This window comes from Carassius carassius, chromosome 4 (genome assembly GCF_963082965.1).
Source record: "Carassius carassius chromosome 4, fCarCar2.1, whole genome shotgun sequence".
NCBI lineage: Eukaryota > Metazoa > Chordata > Actinopteri > Cypriniformes > Cyprinidae > Carassius > Carassius carassius.
The window spans coordinates 10,403,774-10,421,087 of record NC_081758.1 but is presented as its reverse complement, the minus strand read 5'-3'; the positions used below and the strand labels follow the sequence as shown (position 1 = coordinate 10,421,087).

General features: G+C 41.5%; 1 protein-coding gene across 9 annotated transcripts in view; it reads left to right on the top strand.

Moving 5' to 3' along the window:
* The first annotated feature begins 9,929 nt into the window (after positions 1–9,929).
* acaca (acetyl-CoA carboxylase alpha) overlaps positions 9,930–17,314 on the top strand; it is a 53,419-nt gene continuing 46,034 nt past the window's right edge. For 8 of the 9 annotated variants that reach the window (XM_059546619.1, XM_059546639.1, XM_059546627.1 and 5 more), the window contains exons 1-2: positions 9,931–10,153; positions 12,621–12,876. In XM_059546619.1, the coding sequence (XP_059402602.1) occupies positions 12,650–12,876 (227 nt within the window). In that variant the 5' untranslated portion in view covers positions 9,931–10,153; positions 12,621–12,649. Of the gene's footprint in view, positions 10,154–12,620; positions 12,877–17,314 lie in introns of all 9 variants that reach the window. The other variant, XM_059546604.1, reaches the window with a different exon arrangement.

Below are 17,314 nucleotides of genomic sequence, written 5' to 3'. Positions count from 1 at the left end.
GGAAGAATGCAGTTTTTGTAACATTGGAAATATGATTTTCATAAGACAAATTGCTGTCTAATATAACACCCAGATTTCTGACTGTAGAGGAAGTAACAGTACATCCGTCTAGTTGCACATTGTAATCTAAAAGATTCTGTGTAGTGTTTTTTGGTCCAATAAGTAATATCTCTGTCTTATCCGAATTTAATTGGAGAAAATTATTTGTCATCCAATCTTTTACATTTTTAACACACTCTGTCAGCTTAGATAATTGAGAAGTTTCATCTGGTCTCGTTGAGATATATAGCTGAGTATCATAAGCATAACAGTGGAAGCTAATTCCGTATTTTCTAATAATATTACCAAGGGGCAACATGTATATTGAAAATAGAAGGGGACCTAGGACGGATCCTTGTGGCACTCCATATTTTACTGATGATAAATGAGATGACACCCCATTTAAGTAAACGAAATGGTAGCGATCGGACAGGTAGGATCTAAACCATCTTAGAGCCTGCCCTTGAATATCTGTATAGTTTTGTAATCGATCTATGAGTATGTCATGATCTATGGTGTCGAACGCAGCACTAAGATCAAGTAAGACTAGAAATGAGATGCAGCCTTGATCTGACGCAAGAAGCAGGTCATTTGTAATTTTAACAAGTGCAGATTCTGTGCTATGGTGGGACCTGAAACCTGACTGAAATTCTTCATACAGATCATTTTTATGCAGGAAGGTGCTCAATTAAGCAGACACAACTTTTTCTAAAATTTTAGACATAAATGGAAGATTTGAAATAGGCCTATAATTTGCCAGTACACTAGGATCTAGTTTTGGTTTCTTAATAAGAGGCTTGATAACGTCTCGGTTACGTACGTAACCCTCATTCCCTGATGGAGGGAACGGAGACGTTATGTCGAACGACATATGGGGTCTCACTTGGGAGGCCAATCATCTCTGAATTTAAGAGAAAACGCCAATGAAAATTGGCTAGTGGATTAACACACCTGAGCCACTCCCCGTGCCACGGGTATAAATAGGGCGACAGGTACATCCACTCATTAGGTTTTACGCTGAGGAGCCGAGAACGTGTCCCGGCAACAGCGAACGGTTCAAGGTTGTGGCATGGGGACATAACGTCTCCGTTCGAGTTGAGACATGCGACGTGATCGTAGACCCCTCTGTCGGTTGATGTACGAAACAGCCGCAGTGTTGTCCGTGCGGACCAACACGTGCTTGTCCAGCAACAGCGGACGAAACCGTCGTAAAGCTAGATGCACTGCCAGCAACTCCAGACAGTTGATGTGCCAAAGCAGTCGAGGTCCTGTCCAGGACCCCGAAGCTGCCTGCCCGTTGCATGTCGCGCCCAAGCCCGAGTTGGAGGCATCTGTTGTGACAACAATGTGCCGGGACACTTGTTCTAAGGGCACGCCGGCCCGTAGAAAGGCAAGGTCCGACCAGGGGCTGAATAGGCGGCGACACATCGGTGTGATGGTGACACGATGTGTACCGCGGCGCCATGCCCATCTCGGGACTCGGGAGTGCAACCAGTGCTGAAGTGGCCTCATATGAAGCAACCCGAGCGGCGTGACTGCGGCTGCGGATGCCATATGCCCCAGGAGCCTCTGAAAGTGTTTCAGTGGTACCACTGTCCTGCCTCTGAAGGAACTCAGGCAGTTCAGCACTGACTGGGCACGCTCGCTGGTGAGACGTGCCGTCATACTCACCGAGTCTAACTCCATACCGAGATAAGAGATTCTCTGCACAGGGGAGAGCTTGCTCTTCTCCCGGTTGACCTGAAGCCCCAACTGACTGAGGTGCCGGAGCACGAAGTCCCTATGATTGCACAACTCCTCTCGGGACCGGGCCAAAATGAGCCAGTCGTCGAGATAGTTGAGGATCCTGATGCCCACTTCCCAGAGTGGGGCAAGGGCGCCCTCCGCGACCTTCGTGAAGACACGGGGGGACAGGGAGAGCCCGAAGGGGAGGACCTTGTACTGCCACGCCTGACCCTCGAAGGCAAACCGCAGAAACGGTCTGTGACGAGGGAGGATCGAGACATGAAAGTACGCGTCTTTCAGGTCGATCGCTGCAAACCAATCCTGGGGCTGGACGCATTTGATAATGCGTTTCTGCGTCAACATCCTGAACGGAGCTTGTGCAGGGCCCGATTCAAGACTCGCAGATCCAGGATAGGTCGAAGGCCACCGCTTTTCTTGGGCACGATGAAGTAAGGGCTGTAAAACCCTGTCCTCATCTGGGCTGGAGGGACCGGCTCGATTGCATCCTTCGCCAGCAGGACAGCAATCTCCTCGCGCAAGACAGAGGCGTCCCGGACTGCCACCGAAGTCTCGAGCACGCCATTGAACTTGGGAGGTCGCCGGGCGAACTGAATCGCGTAGCCGAGTCGGACCGTCCGGATGAGCCAGCGTGACGGGTTGGGCAGCGAAAGCCACGCTCCCAGACTCCGTACAAGTGGCACCAAAGGGACAGTCGACATACCCGCAGTGGTGCAGCGATGGGGAGTTGTGTCGGAAGACGGTAACCCTCAGATCTCCCAGAGCGCCAGCCGGCGGTCCTCTGCTCGAGCCAGAGAAACCGGGACGGGTGGCGACAGAGGGGTCTGCTGAACTCCCCTTGAGGAGTGAGAGACGCGATCGCAGCCATGTTCATACGCCCACAGTAGACGCATGAATCATCCACGAGCACAGCCTCAGCGTGTTGGACGCCCAGACACTGCAGACAACGCTCGTGACCGTCCACCGAAGACAGGAAACGACCGCATCCAGAAGGACACGGACGAAACGGCATCTTGAAAAAGACGCGAATCGCCCGTGATTTGCTCTTTTAGAAAACTTTCTCTTTTAGCCGAAGCCCCCAGGGGAATCACCGTCACAGGGACACCGCTGTACCGCGCCGTCACACCGACCAGGAACAGCTTCTTTAAAACAAAGATGAATGGCTTTGTAGTGACTGCTCTCATCGACTACTCGGCTCCGAAGCAAAAATCTAATGAGTGGATGCACCTGTCGCCCTATTTATACCCGTGGCACGGGGAGTGGCTCAGGTGTGTTAATCCACTAGCCAATTTTCATTGGCGTTTTCTCTTAAATTCAGAGATGATTGGCCTCCCAAGTGAGACCCCATATGTCGTTCGACATAACTCGTAGTGACCGACAGATAGGGAACCGCCAGTTTGAATGGTTTTGGGACGTGACCTAAAGATAACGACGAGTTAATGATATTGAGAAGTGGTTCTTCGGCTACAGGTAACAACTCTTTCAGTAATTTAGTGGGTACAGGATCTAATAAACATGTTGTTGGTTTAGATACAGTGATAAGTTTATTTAGCTCTTCCTGTCCTATAGTTGTAAAGCACTGCCTGCATATTGTGATAAAGTTCATTATTTTCCATAATGTAATGATAAAAATTAAACTTTCATATATTTTAGATTCATTGCACACCATCTGAAATATTTCAGGTCTTTTATTGTTTTAATACTGATGATTTTGGCTTACAGCTCATGAAAACCCAAAATGCCTGTCTCAAAAAATTGGCATATTTCATCCGACCAATAAAAGAAAAGTGTTTTTAATACAAAAAAAATCAACCTTCAAATAATTATGTTCAGTTATGCACTCAATAATTGGTCGGGAATCCTTTTGCAGAAATGACTGCTTCAATGCGGCGTGGCATGGAGGCAATCAGCCTGTGGCACTGCTGAGGTGTTATGGAGGCCCAGGATGCTTCGATAGCGGCCTTAAGCTCATCCAGAGTGTTGGGTCTTGCGTCTCTCAACTTTCTCTTCACAATATCCCACAGATTCTCTATGGGATTCAGGTCAGGAGAGTTGGCAGGCTAATTGAGCACAGTAATACCATGGTCAGTAAACCATTTACCAGTGGTTTTGGCACTGTGAGCAGGTGCCAGGTCGTGCTGAAAAATGAAATCTTCATCTCCATAAAGCTTTTCAGCAGATGGAAGCATGAAGTGCTCCAAAATCTCCTGATAGCTAGCTGCATTGACCCTGCCCTTGATAAAACACAGTGGACCAACACCAGCAGCTGACATGGCACCCCAGACCATCACTGACTGTGGGTACTTGACACTGGACTTCAGGTATTTTGGCATTTCCTTCTCCCCAGTCTTCCTCCAGACTCTGGCACCTTGATTTCCGAATGACATGCAAAATTTGTCCAAAATTCCAAGTGCTGCTTCTCTGTAGCCCAGGTCATGCGCTTCTGCCGCTGTTTCTGGTTCAAAAGTGGCTTGACCTGGGGAATGCGGCACCTGTAGCCCATTTCCTGCACACGCCTGTGCACGGTGGCTCTGGATGTTTCTACTCCAGACTCAGTCCACTGCTTCCGCAGGGCCCCCAAGGTCTGGAATCGGTCCTTCTCCACAATCTTCCTCAGGGTCCGGTCACCTCTTCTCGTTGTGCAGCGTTTTTTGCCACACTTTTTCCTTCCCACAGACTTCCCACTGAGGTGCCTTGATACAGCACTCTGGGAACAGCCTGTTCGTTCAGAAATTTCTTTCTGTGTCTTACCCTCTCGCTTGAGGGTGTCAAGGATGGCCTTCTGGTCAGCAGTCTTACCCATGATTGCGGTTTTGAGTAATGAACCAGGCTGGGAGTTTTTAAAAGCCTCAGGAATCTTTTGCAGGTGTTTAGAGTTAATTAGTTGATTCAGATGATTAGGTTAATAGCTTGTTTAGAGAACCTTTTCATGATATGCTAATTTTTGGAGATAGGAATTTTGGGTTTTCATGAGCTGTATGCCAAAACCATCAGTATTAAAACAATAAAAGACCTGAAATATTTCAGTTGGTGTGCAATGAATCTAAAATATATGAAAGTTTAATTTTTATCATTACATTATGGAAAATAATGAACTTTATCACAATATGCTAATTTTTTGAGAAGGACCTGTAAGTGCATTACTCAGCCACAGCATCATGTCTCCGTACTGGGTCAGGCCACAGGACTTCATCCACATCACAGGCCACATTTTGTCTGGCCAGGCAACAGGGGAAAAAAACCCTGGCAAAGGGTACTCTGTATAGCTGTTCATGCGCAGTCTGTTGCGCTTGAGGACACGATCAACAGCAGAGAGGCTGACACTGTTGATACCCTCAAAATTTACACGGTCCTCAATGATCTTCTGCTGAATTTCACTCAGTTTAATGGCATTGTTCTCACGGACCATATCAACAATTAAGGTCTCTTGGTGTGGGGAGAACACACCTGTCCTCCCACCCCCACGTGGCAGTCTTTCAATTCTACAAAAAGAGAACATGGAGTTACAAAAAATGTACATGGAATACTAGGCCTACAAACAGTTAGACCAACCCTCCATTACAATACTACAGTATATTGGTACAGTGATGTACTGAAACATATTTACTTACAGTATACTGTGGCACAATATATAGTATGTCATACAGTAATTGCTGTCAACATTTACATACTGTACTATAATGTCAAAAAAAAGGTAATTACCTGTTCTCTAAATCTTCGGATTATGGTGGACACCGTGAATCTACTGATGTTTGGTTGTGCCCTTTGTCCAGCCTCCTATATGCTCATACAATGGACAAGAACATGGTCAATCACAGTAGCTCTGAATTCATCAGATATTACTGTTCTTTGTCTTCGCTGACCACCTCGACCTCCTCTCACACGAACTCTTCCTCTCAGATTTCTATCCATTGCAGGGCCTCACAAACCAATGCTCTCTTAACTGGCTTATTGTATATGTTCCCTCACATCATAAGCCACAAGTGTGATCAATTTTGAGTTGTTGTGTTCAAATGGTGACATCTGTGCTTTATTTGTGTTTGACTTTTGTCACCTGTGCTCACCATTATGTAGCACAGGTGCATCACAATGAAAATGTGTTGGTAAGTTGTGTCTAAACAGGGAAAAAGTGCTTATGGTTTTGCCAAAAGAGTGATTGATTCAATCAGTGGGTTCGGGCAACTGATCATTTGGTTCAGACAATAGGGTTTAATAATAATAATAATAATTCATTACATTTATATAGCGCTTTTCTAGGTACTCAAAGCGCTTTACATAGTCTGGGGGTATCTCCTCATCCACCACCAGTGTGCAGCATCCACCTGGATGATGCGACGGCAGCCATAGTGCGCCAGAACGCCCACCGCACACCAGCTTACTGGTGGAGAGGAGACAGAGTGATGAAGCCGATCAGTAGACATGGGGATTGTTAGGAGGCCATGATGGTCAGAGGCCAATGGGCGAATTTAGCCAGGATGCTGAGGTCACACCTCTACTCTTTTCGAAAGACATCCTGGGTTTAGTGTTTTAGCAATTGAGAAAAACTGTAACAGTGATTTGCTGCCACCTATTGGCAGTTTTAATTTCACATTTCAACTTTTTCTATTTTTTCTTTTTTTCATGTTTTAAATCATTTCAAATATCAGTATTCAATGTTTTATGTTTACTATATCGAAAAGTTATTTATGCTTTTGTAATAGCAGGTTAAATGCATTAATGTCTTGCTTTAAACAGTGTGTAAATAATACATCTAAATGCTACTTTAGATGCAGTTTCTGTGTTGATTTAATTTGCTTGGTAACAGCCCAAATGTCTTATTAACATAATTCACACATTAAATATAAGAATTTGACTCAAAAGTAAGAAAAATGGCTTTATAGAGGTAAAAATGTCCATAAAATGTAAAAATCATTTTAAACTTATTGGAAAAGATTAATTTCTATCAGTGTGAATGAAAAAATAAATATTGATTTTTAATAATTTTAGACACATGATTTTACTGAAGGCTACCAAGATGAGTTAAATTCATTAACATAAATTCATAAACATAAGCAAACTATACATTCTTTATTTGCAGTTTGTAGCGTGGATCATTCATTGCAACATTTAATATAATTCTCATGTTTAAAAATCTATCTTGAAAAATACTTTAAATTACTACTGCCCACTGACTTGGTTTTAACCCTATATTATTATCCAATTTATGAGCCTTAAGACGTCTTAAAATGCACTCACGTAGGTCAGGAAAATCAAACTTTTCTTAGGGGAGCATGCCTCCAAACTCCCCTACCAATCTCCATTTTGGGACCTCTGTATTTCTAAAAACCTGTGTACGCTCCTGTGTGCTTAAGTGAGGATAAAGGTAGATTCTGTTATCAAAGTACATGTTGCTACATCTCAGGCTTTGGTCATTCAAAGCAAATATATCAGGAGAACTGATATCAGGCACAGTTTTAGATCAATCAATAATTATTCTGCGTGAATTTAACATGAAACTGACAAATGATCATTTAAATGACCTGAATATGAAACTGACCAATGATTTATTGTATTGTTGTAGGCAATTCAATGATAGATCTATTTTAATAAACAGCAGTTGGTTGAGAAAAAAGACTCAATCTTATTTTGTGGATTTTTACAGTGTGATTGCCATGATCAACCATTTGTTTATTCGTAAAAAAGAAAAAGAAAAGAAAAGTGGCAATGATAAACCAGATGATATACAGTACTAACAGACTACATAAGTATTTACTCTCCATTTCAATAGCACTCAATGTCCAATTCAAAATATTCGTACTAATTTTGAATATAGCCTGTATTATATGTGGGCCATCACTCACCCTTACTGAAGATATGGAATGTTAAAAGTAATTAACGAACTAAATAAATTGTCCAATAAATGTTCATTCTGATTCTGACTCTGTAGAATTTGCTGCGCATTGTAAAACTGTATGATGAATTACCCAATATTTGGATCAGGCTTTTGGGTCTCAAGTTGGGTTGAGCAGGTCAAGGTTGCATTTTTTGATATACTTTTGAAATGATCAAATCAGCAAATTTGCTTACGAATCAGAAACACTTCTAAAGTACAATAACGACTACTGGGTGCCAGTAAAAAGTGAGGGATTTGTTACCTTGGGTTAACAAAGGTTGCTATTGTACAAATGTGGATTAAGTTTTTTTTCCAAAACTAAAATTTCTCATGGACTTACTTTCATGGAAAGTTCAGAGACCTCTTCACAATAAACATATGAAGCGGAGGTATATGCTGCATCCACTAAAATTATTACTTGACCTCATCACATTTCATGTTTAATTTATTAAGTGGCATCCAGTTATCATCTTGGAAATAAAAACTTTTTTTTCTAATTCAATATTGGTCCCCTTTGGTAGAAAAAAGCAGGGCTCCCCATTGCAGGGTTACAGCCATTTGTCACTTAAAATGTATAGTAAAGACTACACCAAAGGCTTAGCACTAGCTGGTTTGTAACTAACTCTTTACTTTATTCAGATACACCATTTGTTCTTAAGTCAGAATATAGCCGGAGTAATATATAAGCTCTTCATAAAGTACTGCATAGCACAATTTGATGTTTACCCTCATAATTGAACTTTTAAAAAAAAAAACATGTTTCAGTTTAAATACAATACTATACTTAGTCATCAATAATGAAAATAGGTATTTTTATATGTAAATAACATTCAGAAACTATATTTGAAATTAAAGGGTAAGTTCACCGAAAAATAAAAATTATGTCATTAATAACTCACCCTCATGTCGTTCCAAACCCGTAAGACCTCCGTTCATCTTCGGGACACAGTTTAAGATATTTTAGATTTAGTCCGAGAGCTCTCAGTCCCTCCATTGAAGCTGTGTGTACAGTATACTGTCCATGTCCAGAAAGGTAAGAAAAACATCATCAAAGTAGTCCATGTGACATCAGAGGGTCAGTTAGAATATTTTGAAGCATCGAAAATACATTTTGGTCCAAAAACAACAAAAACTACAACTTTATTCATCATTGTCTTCTCTTCCGTGTCTGTTGTGAGAGAGTTCAAATGTTCAATGATATCCGGTTCGCAAACGAATCCTTCGATGAATCCAGATCTTCTTGAACCAGTTCACCAAATCGAACTGAATCATTTTAAACGGTTCGCGTCTCCAATACGCATGAATCCACAAATGACTTAAGCTGTTAACTTTTTTAATGTGGTTGACACTCCCTCTGAGTTCAAACAAACCAATATCCCGGAGTAATTCATTTACTCAAACAGTACACTGACTGAACTGCTGTGAAGAGAGAACTGAAGATGAACACCGAGCCGAGCCAGATAACAAACAAAACATTGACTCGTTCTCGGTAGAAAACGGTTCACCGGTTCTTTTGCGCTCGACCTAATGACTTCATTTGCGATGATTGCCCAGATATCACTTCACTGTTGTGTTTTTAACTCTCTCACAACAGACACAGAAGAGAAGACAATGATGAATAAAGTCGTAGTTTTTGCTATTTTTGGACCAAAATGTATTTTCGAAGCTTCAAAAAATTCTAACTGACCCTCTGATGTCACATGGACTACTTTGATGATGTTTTTCTTACCTTTCTGGACATGGACAGTAGACCGTACACACAGTTTCAATGGAGGGACTGAGAGCTCTCGGACTAAATCTAAAATATCTTAAACTGAGTTCTGAAGATAAAGAGGTCTTACGGGTTTGGAATGACATGAGGGTGAGTTATTAATGACATAATTTTCATTTTTTAGGGGAACTAACCCTTTAAGAAGAATTAATAAATAAATACTAATAAAAGAGTAAATTACATTTATATATTTGGGGGTGTGGGTGTACATCAGGTCTAAATATACTTTAGATTACATGGCTATTTCTCACAGCTTTGTAAAGCCAAAAATTTAAGTTTGTCTTGATGACCTTTACTTTTCGAGTTGATAGATTGAATCCCCACATCAAATATAATAAATTCTTTTCACTTGTTGTTTAATAGAACATTCTACACCAGAAAACACGTGTGTCTAACGAATCGTCAAATCATTGGGTACACCTTCCTTTTTATTTGCATGCGTGACCCCGCCCCGTGCGAGGCGCGGAATACTATTGGTCCACTGATAGAGCGTGAGTGGTTGCATCGGTGAGGTCAAAGGACGACGTCCAGAAGTAACCCTCTCGCATCACACCACCGGGATGCTGCTGTCAAAGAGGACTGGAGCGCCTGGGTCTCTAGCATTATGCTGCTATATAGCCTTTTAACCATCATCGGAGCGGAGATGGGCTTCATATAGAAGGGAATTCAGTCGTTATCAAAACCTCGGTTTACACACCTCAGAATTGCTTGCAGACTCTTCTCGCACGGTGAGTACATAAGCGTGTTACCCCGAGTGCCTGCTAACTGTAATGCTGCACATTACACGGCACATAACGTTACTGGACGGATTTATAAAACATCAACCGTGTCTTTGGCTGGCGAACCTTCAGATGACAGGAGGTTTTGTGACGCATGAGTTAGCATATGTGCTAGGTTGAACCGATCCCACTGTTTCTAGGTATAAATTGAGACAGGCAGTTCATATGTTTGAAAGATGAAGAAGGAAATCATAATAAAAAAAAAAAATAAAAAAAATAAAATATATATATATATATATATATATATATATATATATATATATATATATATATATATCATATATGTCATATATATATCTCATATATATCAATATATATATACATCTCATACTGAGTGAAGGAAACCCGTTAAGGACTGCAGAAATTATAATTAAATTAGAATTCGAGAATTAGAATTAAAGTGTTAAACGGTGTTTCACACATGATTAAGGGTCCTGCGAGGCTGAGACTCGTTGATCAGGTTCATCAGGCTAGATGAGGTGCGGTTATAGTTTTACATGTGGCAGTCCTGCAGGTGAGTTGCTAAATCGAGGTACAGTAGTCAGACAGGTTCACTAGGAGTCAAACGTAAGATACATTAGATGCATTGATGGGATATAAAATAATCTTCTTTAATGGATATAAAGTCTAAATAGTAATAATAGATGAAAAACTTAGAAATTAGAATGTTGCATTGGAAACTGAAATAATTTGAAGTTAAAGTGCAATAATACTAAAACTGAAATAAAATACATTTAAGCAAGAGGTGTAATAATACAATAGAGCAAAGATACAAATAAAATAAGCAGGTTTTAAAAAAAAGTTTTTCAGGTGTTAAACAGTAATTTTCAAGCACAGAAATTTAAAAACAATTGTAAAATAACAGTGCATATTTTACTGTATAAATGAAAGACCAATCCTTGTTAAAGTTGCAAAAGCTATACAATCAAGAGAAGTGAGTGATTTTCTCGTCTTTTGTTGTTTAACATTAAAGGGGACATTGGATGCCCATCGTACCGAGAGTACAGCGACACGTATCGTGGGTGATGTATCGCGTTTTTTCGATTCGGTTTGAAAATCGTTACACCCCTAATTTAAACTGAATAGAAATATTAGTAACATAAAAAAAAAAAAAGTGACATGACATACAGCCAAGTATGGTGACCCATACTCGGAATTCGTGCTCTGCTTTTAACCCATCCAAAGTGCACACACACACAGCAGTGAACACACACACCGTGAACAGCCATTTATGCTGCGGTGCCCGGGGAGCAGTTGGGGGTTTGGTGCTTTGCTCAAGGGCACCTCAGTCGTGGTATTGAGGGAGGAGTGAGCACTGTACATGCTCTCCCCCCACCTACAATTCCTGCCGGCCCGAGACTCGAACTTACAACCCTTCGATTGCGAGTCCGACTCTCTAACCATAGTTAGATAATAGTAGATAATACTAAAATAGCACTGGTCAAAGTACCTTTGTATTATTTATTTATTACTTGTTTATTACTTGTTTATTACTTATTTATTACTTGTATTATTTATTTATTACTATTTATTTGTTATTGTACTTGTATTTTTTTCGTGATTTGCGTGATTTGAATGGTGTCTGTTGCTTTATACCCTGTACGTGAATATGGCAAAGCAAGTTTCAACATACATTTCTAGAATGTTCCCTTGAATCGAGAAAACGCATGACCTCAACTATCTATCATATCCCTTATGAAAATTAACATTTTGGTTACACATGTAACCCTCATTTCCTGATGGAGGGAATGGAGATGTTATGTTGTGTCGATTATTAGGGCTCTTTCTTGGGAGCCCCAACCACCTCTGAGTAGTAAAAAACAGGCCAGTGATCACTGGTGAGTGGAATTTGCATACCCAACTACTCCCCAGTACATACAGGTATGTAAGGCGGTGGCGTGCATCCACTCATTCAGGTTTACACTGAGACCGTGTCCCAGCATTTAGCGAGTAGTTCAGGGTTGTGGAAAGGGGCATTCCGCCTACGTTGTACGTCATCCGTTGGAAACCACTCTCTCAGGATTGTGTGTACAACAGTTACAGGAAGCTAGAGATTAAGATGAATTAACTTGTAAATATGGATATTTTTCTTATATCTGGAGTTGTGTATTTCTTTTATAACGGATTGGTTAAGTTTTTTGGACTTAAAATTTTGGGCTACCGTCCACTCCCATTATCAAGCTTGGAAGATCCAGGATGTTTTTTAATATAGCTCCGATTGTATTCGTCTGAAAGAAGAATGTCATATACACCTAAGATGGCTTGAGGCTGAGTAAATCATGGGGTAATTTTTGTTTTTGGGTGAACTATCCTTTCAAGTCAAATATTTCATTAAGAAACCTCCTTTTTGTTTTTTGTTACTTTTGACTTGTAGACTTGAATGTGAAATAATGGCTCTATTCTCTCCCTTATATAGTGCTTGCAGCCTGCCAGCGTGGCCTAAGTATGGCAGAGCAGGACTCTACTGAGAAGAAGCCTCCAGCTGTGGCTGCGCTGCACTCTCACTTCATCGTGGGATCTGTGTCCGAAGAAAACTCTGAGGACGAAACCACAGGGAAGCTGGACCTGCAGATGGAGGAAAATCCACGCTCTCTTTCCCCCTCTTCTGTCAGTTCAGACAGCACTTATGAGATGGGCTTCGACAGCCTGGACGGATCCTTGCACAATTTGAGGTCAGAGATGCTCTGTACTCCCATTTGGAGTTATTGTGACATGGAAGTCCACTTTAACAAAGTCTCAATCATGCATGCTCTGCCTGGTGCTCGAGATCAGGGACATGGCCTTTGAAAAGCACTAGTTTCAAGGTAAAACTAGTGTTGATTGTCTAAATAAGTGATTACATTTCTTAGTACATGTGTATATGAGGGAGGTATGCAGCAACATTGTGCAAAGTGGTGGCTTGAGGATACTTGGGTTCATCACTATGCTAAAATGCGCACAAGTGCCTCTCTGTGTGTTTGGTTAACTTTGGTTGCACTGCTAGTCTTTGGCAGTGTTTTCCATCTCTATGTGTCTCTCACAGACTTGCCATAATAGGCTGTTGAGTGTGAGTGCATCAAAGTGTTGATGCTTCAGGAATAGATTGGAGTTCAACATTAGGCTGTTTGACATTTCCTGGAATAGTGTTAATGTAATGCTCAAGGATCTGAACTGTTGGCAAAAGGTTTTATGTTTAGTTCTTCATAGAATTCCAGGTCCAGGTCATGATTTTATAGTTAACCTCAGTTTACTCTGCAAAACATTTCCTGCTGTCACCACAGTGCGGAACTATTTGGAGATGTTAAACCTCCTTTTTGTTATTTTTACTTTTGACTTGAATGTGAAATAATGGCTCCTAATCATAATTATTCTGCATGATCGCGGGACCCATAGCATGGGAAAACACTTGATGTGGGGGTAGGGACTCGTGTGTGCAGGATGCGTGAGAATAATTAGGGTGTGCTCACACTAGGCAAACTTAACCCCCAAAGCCTGTTTCATTTGCTAGTGTGATCACTTCGTTTAGCAGTCCCTGGCTCTGTTGGAAGAGGTGGGCAAGAGCGCGGTTCAGTTATATATAGATCAGTGAGTGTGAGCGCTAACCACGCCGGAGCGCAGATCTTCTGATACGTGCTGCATGATTGCGTGAATATTTCTGAGCAGCAAAATCTATAGATGTGTAAAGCAATATATTGTGAGAGGGCCTTGTGTTACCACATCCCATACAACTCACTCACCTAAATGATTATTAGGTACACCTGTTTATTTTCTCATTAATGCAATTATCTAATCAACCAATCATATGGAAGTTGCTTCAATGCATTTAGGGGTGTGGTCCTGGTCAAGACAATCTCCTGAACTCCAAACTGGATGTCAGAATGGGAAAGAAAGGTGATTTAAGCAATTTTGAGCGTGGCATGGTTGTTGGTGCCAGACGGGCTGGTCTGAGTATTTCACAATCTGCTCAGTTACTGGGATTTTCACGCACAACCATTTCTAGGATTTACAAAGAATGGTGTGAAAAGGGAAAACCATCCAGTATGCGGCAGTCCTGTGGGCGAAAATGCCTTGTTGATGCTATAGGTCAGAGGGGAATGGGCTGACTGATTCAAGCTTTGACTGAAATAACCACTCGTTACAACCGAGGCATGGAGCAAAGCATTTGTGAAGCCACAACACGCACAACCTTGAGGCGGATGGGCTACAACAGCAGAAGACCCCACCGGGTACCACTCATCTCCAATACTAATAGGAAAAAGAGGCTACAATTTGCACGAGCTCACCAAAATTAAACAGTTGAAGACTGGAAAAATGTTGCCTGGTCTGATGAGTCTCGATTTCTGTTGAAACATTCAGATGGTAGAGTCAGAATTTGGCGTAAACAGAATGAGAACATGGATCCATCATGCCTTGTTACCACTGTGCAGGCTGGTGGTGGTGGTGTAATGGTGTGGGGGATGTTTTCTTGGCACACTTTAGGCCCCTTAGTGCCAATCGGGCATCGTTTAAATGCCACGGCCTACTTGAGCATTGTTTCTGACCATGTCCATCCCTTTATGACCACCATGTACCCATCCTCTGATGGCTAAATCCAGCAGGATTATGCACCATGTCACAAAGCTCTAATCATTTCAAATTGGTTTCTTGAACATGACACTGAGTTCACTGTACTAAAATGGCCCCCACAGTCACCAGATCTCAACCAAATAGAGCATCTGTGGGGTGTGATGGAACGGGAGCTTCGTGCCCTGGATGTGCATCCCACAAATCTCCATCGACTGCAAGGTGCTATCCTATCAATATGGGCCAACATTTCCAAAGAATGATTTCAACACCTTGTTGAATCAATGCCACGTAAAATTAAGGCAGTTCTGAAGGCGAAAGGGGGTCAAACACCGTATTAGTATGGTGTTCCTAATAATCCTTTAGGTGAGTGTATATACAGTCGTGGCCAAAAGTTTTGAGAATTACATAAATATTGGAAATTGGAAAAGTTGCTGCTTAAGTTTTTATAATAGCAATTTGCATATACTCCAGAATGTTATGAAGAGTGATCAGATGAATTGCATAGTCCTTCTTTGCCATGAAAATTAACTTAATCCCAAAAAAACCTTTCCACTGCATTTCATTGCTGTCATTAAAGGACCTGCTGAGATCATTTCATTAATCATCTTGTTAACTCAGGTGAGAATGTTGACGAGCACAAGGCTGGAGATCATTATGTCAGGCTGATTGGGTTAGAATGGCAGACTTGACATGTTAAAAGGAGGGTGATGCTTGAAATCATTGTTCTTCCATTGTTAACCATGGTGACCTGCAAAGAAACACGTGAAGCCATCATTGCGTTGCATAAAAATGGCTTCACAGGCAAGGATATTGTGGCTACTAAGATTGCACCTAAATCAACAATTTATAGGATCATCAAGAACTTCAAGGAAAGATGTTCAGTTCTTGTAAAGAAGGCTTCAGGGCGTCCAAGAAAGTCAAGCAAGCGCCAGGATCGTCTCCTAAAGAGGATTCAGCTGCGGGATCGGAGTGCCACCAGTGCAGAGCTTGCTCAGGAATGGCAGAAGGCGGGTGTGAGCGCACAGTGAGGCGAAGACTTTTGGAAGATGGCCTGGTGTCAAGAAGGGCAGCAAAGAAGCCACTTCTCTCCAAAAATACGTCAGGGACAGATTGATCTTCTGCAGAAAGTATAGTGAATGGACTGCTGAGGACTGGGGCAAAGTCATATTCTCAGATGAAGCCCCTTTCCGATTGTTTGGGGCATCTGGAAAAAGGCTTGTCCGGAGAAGAAAAGGTGAGCGCTACCATCAGTCCTGTGTCATGCCAACAGTAAAGCATCCTGACACCATTCATGTGTGAGGTTGCTTCTCATCCAAGGGAGTGGGCTCACTCACAATTCTGCCCAAAAACACAGCCATGAATAAAGAATGGTACCAAAACACCCTCCAACAGCAACTTCTTCCAACAATCCAACAACAGTTTGGTGAAGAACAATGCATTTTCCAGCACGATGGAGCACCGTGCCATAAGGCATAAGTGATAACTAAGTGGCTCGGGGACCAGAATGTTGAAATTTTGGGTCCATGGCCTGGAAACTCCCCAAAGCTTAATCCCATTGAGAACTTGTGGTCAATCCTCAAGAGGCGGGTGGAAAAACAAAAACTCACTAATTCTGACAAACTCCAAGAAGTGATTATGAAAGAATGGGTTGCTATCAGTCAGGATTTGGCCCAGAAGTTGATTGAGAGCATGCCCAGTCGGAATTGCAGAGGTCCTGAAAAAGAAGGGCCAACACTGCAAATACTGACTCTTTGCATAAATGTCATGTAATTGTCGATAAAAGCCTTTGAAACGTATGAAGTGCTTGTAATTATATTTCAGTACATCACAGAAAAAACTGAAACAAAGATCTAAAAGCAGTTTAGCAGCAAACTTTTTGAAAACTATTTATGTAATTCTCAAAACTTTATATATATATATATATATATTTGGTCTACCCTGGATGCAGTGTGGTACGATATCAAATATTTCTGACAGAAAACTGCTGCTGCGTTTTATTTTTAACCTATTGATACAAATTTCAAATGATTTTCAATAGTTGCTTTGTCGCGTCCAGTGAAGACAGACTTTAGCTTTTGCAGCGTTCTGTGTGTCTGATGTAGACACGGTGTTACTCGTATACTGAAAAGAAACAAAGCAATCTTAGTGCATGATCGTAGGCCTTCCACTCCTTGATTCTCTGTAGTTCTCTTCACCGACATTTACACAGGTGCTACTTCTTGCCTTAAGCCTTATTTTGTTACGCAGATGTTTTCTTTTTTTCGTTTTTTATTTGCCATCTCCATCTTTCTGTTGCTCATCTCAGCTAATGTCCAACCTGTAGAGTGAAACCTCTCTTTTCTGCATCATCAGTAGACACGCCCCTTTCTGCTGATTGGCTACAAATTTGTTTTGCTATTCGGCCCAATTCAGTTTTCCAAAGCGTTTTTGAAAAATTATTTAAAAAAAACAATTATAAAAAAATTATAAAACAATTATAATACAGCATTTTATGCTGTTCTACGAGCTTGTTAATCAACATTAGCGTGCCACCTACGGGATAACGGAAGGATATCTCTGCACAAA